Raw genomic sequence first — 13,543 nt, 5'->3', positions numbered from 1 at the left:
TAGAAGAATAAGCTGAAACATACAGACAAGAATCTACAAAAAAATGAAAATTACAGCAATACTTTTTTACGATATCGGGAAGAAGAAGAGGCAAATCCAATAGAAATTATAGCCAATAACGATAATATAAATACTCCAATTAATTAAACAGAACTATTAGAAATAATCCAAATTTTAAAAGACACATCACCAGGTCCAGATGATATACCCGCAATATTCTTAAAACAGTTACCCAGACTTAGCTTTAGACTTCCTATTGAATCTTTTTAATACAATCTGGTGTAAACAAAAATTTCCTGACTTATGGAGACAAGCTATTGTCATCCCTATACTAAAACCTAACAAACCGGCTACAGCAGCAGAATCATATAGGCCAATATCACTTACATGTTCTACTTGGAAACCTCCTAGAGAAAATAATAAATAATAAACTTATGTGGAATTTGGAACATGACAATTTACTTATACCGGAACAAGCTGGATTTCGTCCTTTGAGATCTACTATAGACAATGTTTTACATCTAGAAAGTCAAATTAATGAAGCCTTCTGTAACAAACAGAAATGCATAGCTGTTTACTTTGACATCCACAAAGCATTTGACTTAGCATGGTGCCACAGAATATTAACAAAGCTGTAGACTTGGGGAATTCGAGGAAACATGTTGGCATTTTTGAATAACCTTCTAAATTATCGCAAATTTTCAGTACGTAGTAATGGAAAACTTTCTAGTATTAAGTCTCAAGACAATGGAACACCACAAGGATCTGTAATTAGCCCTACACTTTTTTTAATAGCAATGGCTATTAAAAATTTTTAATTTAAATACACCTGCATAGGCTAGATTATATGCTGATGATATGATAATGTTTATCAAAGGAAAAAATATTAACTTGATGGTCAAACTTTTACAAGAAGAATTAAATAAAATCGGAAGTTAGTCTAATAGGAGTGGATTCTATTTTTCAGCTGACACGACGCAATATATTATTTTTCCAAAAAGCTTATTTACACTAACATATCTGCCTTTAAATTCGGCACAAAGTTTTTGAAACGAAGTACAGGGATAAAATATTTGGAAACCACGTATTAAAAAATTGGCGATATGTCAAAATGGTATCTTCTTCTTCCTATGCCGTCCCCATTAACGGAGGTTGGCGACCACATTTTAAAAGCTTCTCTGTCTTTTGCAACGTGGAATAATTCGTCTACAGTCATGTTTGTCCACAAACACTAACATTTTAAATGGTATAAATCTTCTTAAATGTTTAGCCAACAAACAATGGGGTGCTGACGGAGATACATTATTACTGTTGTATAAAAGCCTAATCTGATCAAAATTTTACTACGAATGCATTGCATATTCTTCGACGTCAAAGTCAAATTTAAAAATCTTTACGCATAATCTCCGGAGCTTATAGAACAACTCCTGTTGCAAGCCTCGAGTGGGAACTTGGAGAGCCATCATTACATGAACGACGGAAATTACTACGTCTATATTACGCTTCAAAACAATCATCACTACAACCTGACAACCCTTTTCTTACTTAGTCATCATTATCAAATATCAATATAAGAACACATTTACCATTTCAATTAAGGATCAAAAACATTTTAAACTCTATTGAAATTTTTAACTTTCCCTCAACACATTCAGCAAACGTAAACACGCCACCTCTCTGGTTAATACCTTTGCCTACTTTAAATTTAGAACTATCATCATATCATAAATCTGAAACTGATCCAGAAATATTTATAAGCAATTATAATAGAATACTTTCTTCTTTCCCAAATATATCCAAGTTTACACAGATGCATCTAAAACAACTTCTGGTGTAGGATCATCATTTGTTATAAGAGACATAATAAAAAGTTTCAAATTGCCCACAGAATCCACTGTGATAACTGGAGAAATGTATGCAATAAACAGAGCTGTAAATCACATACAACAGTCAAACCAGATAAATTCCTTATTATAACTGACTCAATCAATTCCCTCCATATACTGTCAAAAATGTACACCTACAACCCGATTGCTAAATTAATTAAAAACAAGATGCAGCAGCTGGAAAACAAAACATTAGTCTTCGTGTGGGTACCATCACATATAGGCATTAAAGGAAACGAACTAGCTCTAAAAAAATGATCGAGAAATAGCAAATTTCCCAAATATCAGACCGATAATAAAACCATTGGCAGAAGATCTCAATCTGTACTTTAAACAAAAGCTGATATGTAATTGGACTAAATGTTGGGAAGAAAAATCCTCAAAGTAAAAAAAAATTAAACCAAATTTTGGACGATGGAGTAACAACGTCCCTAGCCGTTTCCTTCAGGTTGTATTAACCAGACTCAGATTAGGATACAGCAAACTCACACACGAATATCTCATGAAGAAGGAACCCTAATCAAAATGTACGAGTTGTGACGTGCCGTTAACAGTGAAACACGTATTAACGGAGTGCCCCAAATATAGCGCTGATGGACTAACTAATAAAATTCCATCAGTTATAAGAGATATTTTTAGTGAGTGTACCAGTGAAAATATTGTGAAATTTTTAAGAGACTGTAACATATTGAACCACATATAAGTATGTTATTTATTTGTTATTTGTAATCATTATTGTTTACATTAACTCCATCTACTAATAGAGGCGGCTGCCTTTAAATAAAAAAAAATTATATCTCCGTTTTCAGGTTTTTCTATTCCATATATCAGTTCTGAAGCTATTTTCTTGTGGCATTTTAAATTAATTACTATTTAAATGAGATACTATCTAAATGAGAAGAACGAGATCCTACAGCATATACACGGAATAATACGAGGAAAATAACAATACCATACATAAAAGGATTATCGGAAAAGCTTAAAAGGATAGGAAATAAATTCAACATTTCAACAACATTTAAAACAACAAACACGTTGAGATCTATTTTGTCCAAAACCAAACCTAACAATGAACAAGAAAGGACAAGGAATTGCATTTATAAAATACGTTGTGAATGCGATTAGTTTTATTTAGGTGAAGCATCAAGGCCATTAAATGTTAGAATAAGTTAACATCAATCCTATATTAAAAATAGAGAATTTGATAGATCTCAAATATGTAAACACGCATGAGATAATGAACATAGGATTCAATGGAATGATTCAAATATAGTCATAAAAGAAACGGATGGTAAAAAGAGGAAAATCAAAGAAGTGGCTCTAATTATGCTAGTCAGTATTGGTAAGTCAGTAACATATAGAGAATACATCATTTATGTTTTTTAAATAACAAACATATAAAATCGGAATTTGGTGTTTATTGAAGGTAAACTAAATGCAGTATTATGAGGTTTTTTTCCTGGTTTTTCCCTCATAATTTACTATGGAATCACTAACAGGAGAATTTTACTGTCATCATGGCATGTATTTGTCTTTTTAAAGACGAATTACATGTTATGATCTTTTCTGACGGATATTCTCAACTAAAAGTTGATTTCATGTAATCGAATGAACTATCTTATAAGTAAAGTCGTACCAGGAACGCAACTCAACAATATTGGCAATATCATTTTAAAGTCGTCTACTTTAAAATGTATAATATATGTCTGAATTGTCAATATAGATGAGTCAGATAAAATTAAATTATTAGAAGAATTTTTCACTAAGTAACAAAAAACTAAATTTGTTTAATTTACTAATGTTTGTATTTTGAGAACGATTTCCGAAGTGGAAATTGAAACGTGAATAAACGTATTTTAACCTTTAATTGTGACTTATTCCCATTCAAATAGTAATTAATCCATATATCAGTATAATATTTTTTCTCATTTGCCTGTCTAACTGTATACATTTGTCAAGCACTGTATTATGTTTTTCTTCAAGATACTTTACTTTCTTATATATTTTGTTGGCCAGTGTTCGTGTTTCATCTTTGATTTTTTGTAATATAGATTTTTTTAAGTCTGCAGATTGTTTACTGATTTCTGCTCGAAGTTTATCTAACAAGACTGTGTTTGAGATGTCATTGTCGGAATTGCTCATTATCCACCAAATAGTTTAAGAAATACAGTTACAAATACTAATTTTTATTGGTGTTTTTTAAGTACTGTCAGTTTTTGTAACTTTAGTTTAATGTATAAGCAATATTCGTTCCCAAATGAAAGTGCTTATAATAAAAACAAACTTACATATTTAGATTAATAATAGTTTCACTTGCTGCTTCCTACATTCAGCATTCACAAAAACAATATTCACTAATTAGTTTTTAAAAATTTTTATTTTCGTTATAAAAATTGCTTATCTACTTGAAGCTCACTAATAACAACCTAACAGTAATACGGTAGTTAATCGAATTCTTGTTGTTAAGAACATTATTAAGTCGTTCTTGGAGGATCTTCTTGGACACGTTGCAGTCTTCATCGCGTTCTTCTAGTTGCTTCCGCAACTGTTTTACTGAAAGTTCTGCAAGCCACATCTTTGGTCAGGCACACACGTACTTTTTTTACTATGATGTTATTTCTTACAAAGATCACTACCGAACTACGCGGATATTACTAACGAATAAAGTTCAAAAGTCTTTTTCAAGAGTCACTGCTGAATTTATTTTTAAATTACTTCAATTATCTCACACCGTGACACCAACTGTAGCGTGTTTCAATAAAACGAGCGGTTCTAATTTATATAAAGATATTTATTTAAGTTTACAGCACGATAATATCTTATCAACTAAACCTAACTCATAATAACAGCGCTGCTTATATATACAAGTTATTATGTATTAGAATAATCTGGAATAGTCCACCTCTATTTTCGGTTTGATCAGCGCCTTGATCGTATCAGCCGGTCGCTAAATCAGGAGCATTCTGGAACACACAGATCATCATCTCGAGATGCAACCGTTACATGTGGTATGTCGAAATTCACCTCAATAAAGTAAATAAAAAAAGGAAGCTAAATATTATAGCATAGCAATAAACAAAATTAAATAAAAAATTTAAAAAAACGTATCAACAAAAAAATTGCATACTATTTAAAAGAAAATATAGACTATAAAAAATAATATTGTAAACACAAAACTAAAATTCTGTGGCTTGACTAAACTGAAAAATAAAAGAAAAATAAATATTGGATCAAAATGAATTAAGAAAAAAGTAAAAAAAGAAAAAATTGCTTGGGATACATAAAAATGGAGCAAAAAAATCTCATGATATCTTTAAAATATGGAAAGACTACTAAGTACCTACAAGGATCGATAAAAACCAATTTCTCCTTCTCTTCTTCCTCTTAGTAAATCAGATGCGATAGTATGCTGCTAATTTACTTTTTATGAGTTTGCCCCTATCTTAATCTGCAATCCTTCGTATGAATTGTATTCAGCCAATTTTGGTCAGCGTGTTTTTACAACATACAAAAAAATAATTTCTTTTTATTTTGTTTTTAGCTGCAGAGTGTCTTGTGGTCGATAAATCTTATCTAAGAAGAGCCGAAGAAATACTCTTAGTAATGGGTACCAATAACTTAGACCACTGGAACAGTAATGGAGCCGTCACCAGAAGAGCTAGGCAAGTGGATATACCTCTCACTTTTGACAAAGTTTGGAGGGACGGTGGGAATATCGCTATAATTTTAATGGGTAAGCAATAATCTACATGATTTAGTCATAAAATAACATTATACATTATATTGTATGGCAAAATTCAATTTGTCTTCAGGATATCCAAACAGTGAAACAGCACTAAAAGCAACAGAGATAAACTGAAAATTGCCTAACCATAAACACTTCGAGGTATGCTCCACAATCAAAAATGCCAAAATCTAGCACAATGAAAAATTTTTTACGCAAATTATGTTTATTATATTTGACCTACTTGATATTAATTCGCAAGTTGGTATTAACACCGATACGCTTCAAAGAACTCTTAGGGAATCACAAAACTAAATATTAGTTAGAATTTATAAACGTAATGATTTCCACATTTATTTTTCTTCTACCAATGCTTCTTTTTCTTCTTCTTTTGGCATCATAACCCTGGATGGGTCTTTGCCTGTCTGGCTATGTCCTTCCATTCAGATCTCTCTTGTGCCCTTCTTCTCCATTGTCTTATGTTCATTGTTTTCAGGTCGTCTTCCACGTCATCCAACCATCTCATTCTGGGCCTTCCTTTTTTTCGCCTTCCTATGGGCTTCCATTGTAACATTTTCTTTGTTGTTTTTGCATCGTTTTGTCTCTGCACATGTCCCAGCCATGACAGTCTTTGACTTTTCACAAATCTTACAATGTCATAACCTTCATTTAACTCATTAACCTCGTCGTTTCTCCTGATTCTCCATATGCCATCTTCCTCTTGTACCGGGCCATATACTTTCCTCAGTATTTTTCTCTCGAATGTCCTGAGTTGGGCTTCATCTTTTTTCGTCGTTACCCAAGTTTCACATCCATAGGTTACTACGGGTCTAATCAGTGTTCTGTAGATAGTCATTTTGGTTCTTTTGTCTAATAATTTCGATGTCATCAATCTTTTATTAGCATAGTATGTACGATTCCCGCTGGAAATACGTGCATTAATTTCGCTACTTACGGAGTTATTCTGATTGATTTCTGTGCCGAGATATGTAAAGGCATCCACTCGTTCGATAGTATAGTTGTCTATTGTGATATTATTTTCATTGTCAGTTATTCTTTTGACTGTCATATACTTCGTTTTTGCTTCGTTTATTTTGAGACCTCTTTTTCTTGCTTCAGGATCAATTTGTTTGAACACTTCCATTAGTCGTGGCTTATTCCTACTAATGATGGCTACATCGTCTGCATATGCAGTAATTTGTACTGATTTGGTCTTTATATGGCCGGTTATATTGGTTTTTCTGATGACTGCCTCAAGAACTAGGTTAAATAGCATGGTTGATAGGGCATCTCCCTGTCTTACTCCCATGTTGATGTTAAACAAGGGAGTCAGTTCTCCATCTACTCTGACTGCGGCTTTTGAACCCTGCAATGTCATTTTTATGAGGCTAATGTATTTCTTAGGTATACCTAGATTACAAAGGTCTTCCAGCATTTTGTCTCTTTTCACACTATCAAAAGCTTGTTTAAAGTCTATATACATATTATATAGGTCTATGTCGTATTCATAAGCTTTTTCTTGTATCGTTCTTAGTATGAATATGTTATCTGTAGTGGCTCTATTTGGTCTGAATCCATTTTGATAATCACCAATTATATTTTCGGAGTATTCTAATAATCTATTGTAGATACCAGAAAGAATTTTGTATATTACATTTAGCAATGTAATTGGCCTATAATTCTGGCATTCCCTCTTATCTCCTTTTTTATATATTGGCTGTATGAGGCCAACTGTCTATTCCTCTGGCATTTGCTCCTTCGTCCATATTAATGTTATTAGGTAATGGATTCTTTCCCAGAGTTCGGATCCTCCATGCTTTAATAATTCTGCCGAAATTCCGTCCGTTCCTGGTGCTTTATTATTTTTTAGTTTATTTATTATCTGAACTACTTCTTCATAACTTGGATTTTCGATGTGCAGCTCCGCCGTATAATATATTGTCTCGTTCTGATCATTTTCGTTGTCTGCATTTAGATTTTCTTCGAAATATTGTTTCCATCTCATTATAATTTTTTGCTTCTCTGTTAGTAGTTCTCCGTCCTTGTCTTTGCATATCGTTAGTTTTGGTCTAAATGACTGTGTGCTTTTTTTTATGCATTGATAGAATTTTCTGCTTTCGCGTCTGTTGTTATGCTTTACGATTTCTTGTACTTGTTTTTTCATAGCCTCTCTTTTCTTTCTTCTGCATATTCTAGTCGCTTGTATTCTTTTTTCGTTATAAATCTCACTGCTATTTCTTGTGTTTCTTTGAAGTTGGTTAAGCCTAGCTTGCCTTTTTTCCTCTACTGCAGTTCTGCATTCATCATCATACCAATCCGCATTTCTTTGCCTTTTGGCTTTTCCGACAGTTTCCTCTGCTGACTCCGTTATAATTGTTTTTAATTGTCTCCATTCCTCCTCTGCAGTATCTTCCTCTCTAGTTCGGTTGAGTTTTATTTGGAGAGCATTTCTGTAATCTTGTCTTTTTGTTGCGCTTTTGAATTATTCGACATTCCATTTTTTGATTTGAATATTTTTCCCTTTTGCTACTGTCGCTATTTTCTGCCGTAATTTTGCCCCTACAAGATAGTGATCTGAGTCAGAGTTCGCCCCGCGATACGTTCTGACATTAGTTATGTCTGTTGCCCATCTTTTTGAGATGAGTATATGGTCAATTTGATTGGTTTCGTTAGTTCCTGGTATTTTCCATGTTCCTTTATGGATATCTTTTCTCTGAAAGTTAGTACTGACAACTACGTAATTATTTGCTGCTGCGAACTGTGCCACCCTGAGTCCATTTTGACTGGTTTCAGTGTGCAAACTGTGTTTCCCAAATATATTTGCAAACGTTTCTTCTTTCCCCAGTTTAGCATTAAAATCGCCTAACGTTATAACTGCATCGTGTCTTTGGATTTTATCACATACATCCTGTAGTTCTCCGTAGAATCTTTCAACGTCTTCTTCATCAGCCTCTTCCGTCGGTACATATACATTAACCATTGTCACGTTATGAAATTTACCTTTAAATCTTATGGTGCAAATTCTATCTGATATTGGTATAAATGCGATAATGGCTTTCCGCAGTTTTTTGGTTACCATAAACCCTACTCCTCTTTCACCTTGTCTCATTTCATTTCCGGAGTAGTATAGTGAGAATTTATTCTTATGAATTTCTCCCTGGCTCTTCCATCTAATTTCCTGCAGTGCCAATATTTCAACTCCGTATTTTTCAAGTTCTTCTGCCATACTTATCATAGCTCCTGCCTTTAAGAAGGTTCGCACGTTCCAGGTTCCAAATTTTAAATCCATAATCATGTCCATTTTTCTGTGCTGAGTTCGTCGTTGTGAGATCCGTCCGTTTGTTTCATTAGCCATTGTATTCGCAACAATTGAGTTCTACAAGGAAGTGTTGTTAACCCTTCGCTTAACCCCCTTTTCATCGGAGGACCAAGGCTCCCTTCTTCGTCTGCCCTGACCCCACCTTCCATTGGGGTTGGCTACCCAGTCTCCAGTGGGGTTGCTCAGGTTACCGGTGTGTACCAGCTTGGAGGTGAAGATAGGAATCGAGTAGGAGAGGCTAAGTGATTTTAACAGGATACGACATCATGTATTGCGCTTCACTACCCCTTTACACACCATCTACCAATGCTTATTCGTTTTAATTGCAAACGCTCTCGTAATTAACCTTACTTACATTAGCCATGGCGTACATAGGACAAAAAATGTACAAACAAAAATAATAATTACAAATTATACAATTTACAAGCTACAATATGAATTCATATCTACCAAAGTGCAGGTATAAACAGCTTTTTTCAAATTGATTAAAATTTTTTAAAGCTATTGCTAATAAATTAGTGTAGTATTTGAGAATTTCACGTTTTATTATAAAAACTTTAAACATAAGCGATACATGTGAATATTAAAATGTTTCTATCAGTTGAAGGGCCAAATGGAAGAAGGTGTTAAGTTACAAAAATTAGTTTTGAATATAATCCACTTTTAGTGAATAATGCTGGAATTTTTTTATTAAAAACACTGGAACTAGTACATTATAGGTGAACAAAATCCCTTCGTTGGCTCAGTGAAGATGTTCGTTCTGTTCTAATGGAAACATCAAATAATAGTAGCAGAGTTTATTGTTGAGACGTACACTATGGGTGTTGACCCGGGATTACTTTGAGTAGAGACTGATGAAGTTGATCGTTGAAGACTATCAAGTTCGTTGAGTGAATATTGATTGAATGCTTCTCTAGTCAAGAGATATTAGTTTTATATAAATTCTAATTGGGTCAATATTTTCGCGTACCTAGCGTGATATGTGTATTTAATTTATGTAAATTGTTTAACTTTGTCAGTACTTTTGACTGATGTCCAAATTATTATTGATAATTGACCAAATGTGTATGTAACCTAATTAACTACGTGTGTGTATTTAATAACAAATAGATTCATTCGGTCTACTGGGTGATAAAATTATACTGTCCAATTTCGGATATGAATTCTGAAGATTTGATATTGGACATACTGCGGAATCGGGCAATCTGGCCCAAGTGTCAATACTCAAAGTTTACATATAAGTATTACATAACATAGTAAAATTCAAACATGATAAATTATAAATAGTTTAAGAATAATCAACAATCTTCCAACCGTACCCTAGCTATCAATGTCCGACTCTATCTCTAGATTAAAATTAGGGCAATTGGATGAAAATGTGGAAAGTGGGATGTCAACTTGGGAAGTCGACCGTACATTGTTGTGCCGATTACTAACTAATACAGGTACTTCCTGTTCGTTAGTCTGAGTTTGTGGATTCCCTGAACGACATAGTCGTGCAACAGGATGGTACTTCCATAACGTGAGTATCCCAATTATTACCATTATAGTAATGATCCCGGTGGCCACAAAATAATGCCAATTAGATTCGTGAATCGATCGCCACTGCGTATGCGTCATTTCTTGTTCCAGACTCTCCTCCTCAAGTAACACATGACGTAGCTCTCCTCCTGGTATGTCAAGGTAGGTGTTTAGAGGCGTGTTAAACTTGCGGGGTGTCCTCGCCACCAGTTGGGCCACGGGAGTGATTGGCGACTTCAGGTAACTCGTCACTGCTCTGTCCACCCCACTGCTAGTGGGGAGTAATGTAATATTTTTCGTTTGGGCGATACATTTGGGTGAAAGCTTCAGGAATGTGACTCGTTCCAGTACTCTTTCGCTCCGATTTCCATCGCAAATAATGGATATGTGTATCGTGACTGGCGTGATAACTAGCCAGAGGTTGGGAGTACCCATCTTACTCCATTGAGCTGTCTGTATTGTCCTGGCTACCACTGGACATGTGCTATTCTTAGATCGCTCATAAATTTCTTCTAGTATGCAGTTTGGTTGGGTATCCATGTTTCTTATAGCCGTTGGTGAGCACGCTATCTGCGCCTTTGTCAACAGTAAGCACATTTCTCTATCTTCCGTGGTCAATTCGAAGTAGTGCAGTGTGTTATAATCTACGACCAGTAGATTCCTTGGGGCGACAAATGTGCGCAACACCGACCCCTCAACGTTAAGTGGTATGGCCGTGACTTTGAGCATGCTGTACTTATTTTTCCCTGTCACTATGAAGTAGCCGATGACTGTTATATATCTGTCGTCATGACTGACTTCTGTTTCTATAATGGGTTGTCGTCGTATTTCGACCCCTTGAGGCAGTATCTGCCCTGCTTTCCCTATTAATTTGGTTATTTCACCCGGTTTCACTATATCAATGAAGTGTCCGTGGTTATAGTGAAGGTTTAATATTCCCTCGTAAAATTGAGTATATTCGTTTATGAAGTCCATAACTTGTAATGCTATCGTTTGTATTCGTAACGTGCTATATTCGGTTTCTAGTTTTTGTGCTTTATCTTCTACTTCGTTAAGTCCTTTAGATATTTCTTGTAGACCTGTGATTAGTGCTTTGTTAAACTTGTTCATTTGCTCGTTTATCCTGTTCTCTGTGTGATTGATTGATGTTATTGTTTCTAACATTATCTTCGCCTGGTGCTGTGATTCCTTTATTAGCTCCTTTTGGTTATTATCTAATGTCAACCCCTCGCTTACTGACTCCGCCTTTCTTTGTCCTTCCTCCAATTTCTCTATTATATCCTTACAATTCACGATTTTTATCTCATGACACAGTTCTCGTACGCCTTGTATCATATTTCCTATTAGTTGGTGCTCTGTTCGAATTCTTCCTTTTTAGAGTAACACCTTTATTCGAAATGTTCCCCGGTCTATGACGACCTCTCCAAGGTCTTCTGTGAAAAATCCTGGTACCGGATTATATATTTTATACGGTTCTGCCTTTATGGGTTTTAACATCGTTAAAAACATTATAGCTACTAGTATTTTCTTCCATCTTAGTGCTGCTGCCTTTTTCGGCTTTTCCTGTTTCTCTTCTTCCAGTCGTATTAGCTTATGTATGGGTCTTTTAGTCAGTTTTCCGTTTGCCTTTCTCACTGTTACTACTCTGGTTAATCCCTCCGCTCCAGGGTGTGTTTCTGTTACCCTCGCTAATGGCCATCTGCCTGGAGGTGTATCCTCTTCTTTAATTATAACTATTTCTTCTTCTTTTATGTTAGGGTGCGCCTTATGCCATCTATTTCTCTGTTGTAATTGGTGCAGGTATTCCTGTTTAATAATATTCCAAATTTTCCAGAAGTCTCTTTTTATTTTCTCCACTAATCTCCACCTCGTCGGCATCTTCAAATAAGTCGTAAGCTCTTCTTCCCGATTTGGTGATATAATTTCTCTACCTATAAGGAAGTGAGCTGGTGTCAGGGCTATTTTCCCTTCAGGGTCTTCTGATGACCCACATAATGGTCTCGAGTTCATACATGCTTCTATTTGTGCCAGCACCGTACTCAATTCTTCATATGTTAGAACTGTTTCCCCGATGATTCTTTTCAAGTGATATTTCATTATTCGCACTGCGCTCTCCCATAATCCTCCGAAATGTGGTGCATATGCAGGTATGACATGCCACTGGGTACCTAGTGCCAGTAATCCTTGTTTTATCTCGTCATCTATTTTTTGATTTTCTTTTTTCAACAAATTTGCTGTTCCTACGAATGTGGTTCCGTTATCGCTGTATACGTTGTTGCACTGTCCTCTGCGTGCCGTAAATCTCTTGAACGCTGCGATGAATGCATCCGTAGACATATCGCTTACTACCTCAAGGTGTACTGCCTTCGTTGACAGACACACAAATACTGAGATGTAGCCCTTATAGCTCCTCTGTCCTCTGCCTCTCGTGGTACTTATTTTTATTGGCCCGGCATAATCTATCCCTGTGTTAGTAAAGGGATGACTCGGGTTCACTCTGTCTTTCGGTAGATCTCCCATTAATTGTTGTGCTGCTTGGCTTTTATACCTCCTGCACCTTAAACATTTTGCTAGATGATCTTTCACGGTTCTTCTGCCGTTGATTATCCAGTATTTCCTTTTTATGTACTGTAGTGTTTGTTGTAATCCGCTATGTAGATTTCTTGCGTGACTATCTGTTATAAGTAACTTTGTTAATGCACTATCCTTTGGCAAAATTATCGGATGTTTTTCTCCGTACTTTAGATTCGTGTGTCTCAGTCTTCCGGTGACTCTTAGAATTCCTTGTCTATCCAGGAATGGTACCAATGACGCTAATTTATTTTTCTTGTCTAATTGCTGTTTCTTCTCCAGCTTATTTATTTCTTGTTTGAAGTAGGCGTGCTGTGTGTGCTTTATCACCTTTAATAGCGTTTCCTCTAATTCTTGGACTGTAAGCTGACTTTGTCCATTGTCCTTCTTTTTTCTGCATTTGTCTGCAAATCTCCTACAATATGAAAGTACTCTTCTCATTCTTTCTAAATTTGAGAATCTCTCGCATATGTCCTCCTTTATCGTTGTCGTGTGCACCGTTATTTTCGTTTTGACTTCCTC

At 35.2% G+C, this 13,543-nt stretch overlaps 1 protein-coding gene across 3 annotated transcripts in view; it reads left to right on the top strand.

Annotated features, from left to right (window-relative positions):
- Nucleotides 1-13,543, top strand: part of LOC140445872 (testisin-like) — a 169,969-nt gene that overhangs the window by 99,531 nt on the left and 56,895 nt on the right. For all 3 annotated transcript variants that reach the window (XM_072538277.1, XM_072538275.1, XM_072538276.1), the window contains exon 6: nt 5,428-5,619. In XM_072538277.1, the coding sequence (XP_072394378.1) occupies nt 5,428-5,619 (192 nt within the window). The remainder of the gene's footprint in view (nt 1-5,427; nt 5,620-13,543) is intronic.

This window comes from Diabrotica undecimpunctata, chromosome 7 (assembly GCF_040954645.1).
Source record: "Diabrotica undecimpunctata isolate CICGRU chromosome 7, icDiaUnde3, whole genome shotgun sequence".
Classification (NCBI taxonomy): Eukaryota; Metazoa; Arthropoda; class Insecta; order Coleoptera; family Chrysomelidae; genus Diabrotica; species Diabrotica undecimpunctata.
The sequence above is the reverse complement of the archived record's forward strand: the minus strand, read 5'-3'. Positions and strand labels throughout refer to the sequence as shown.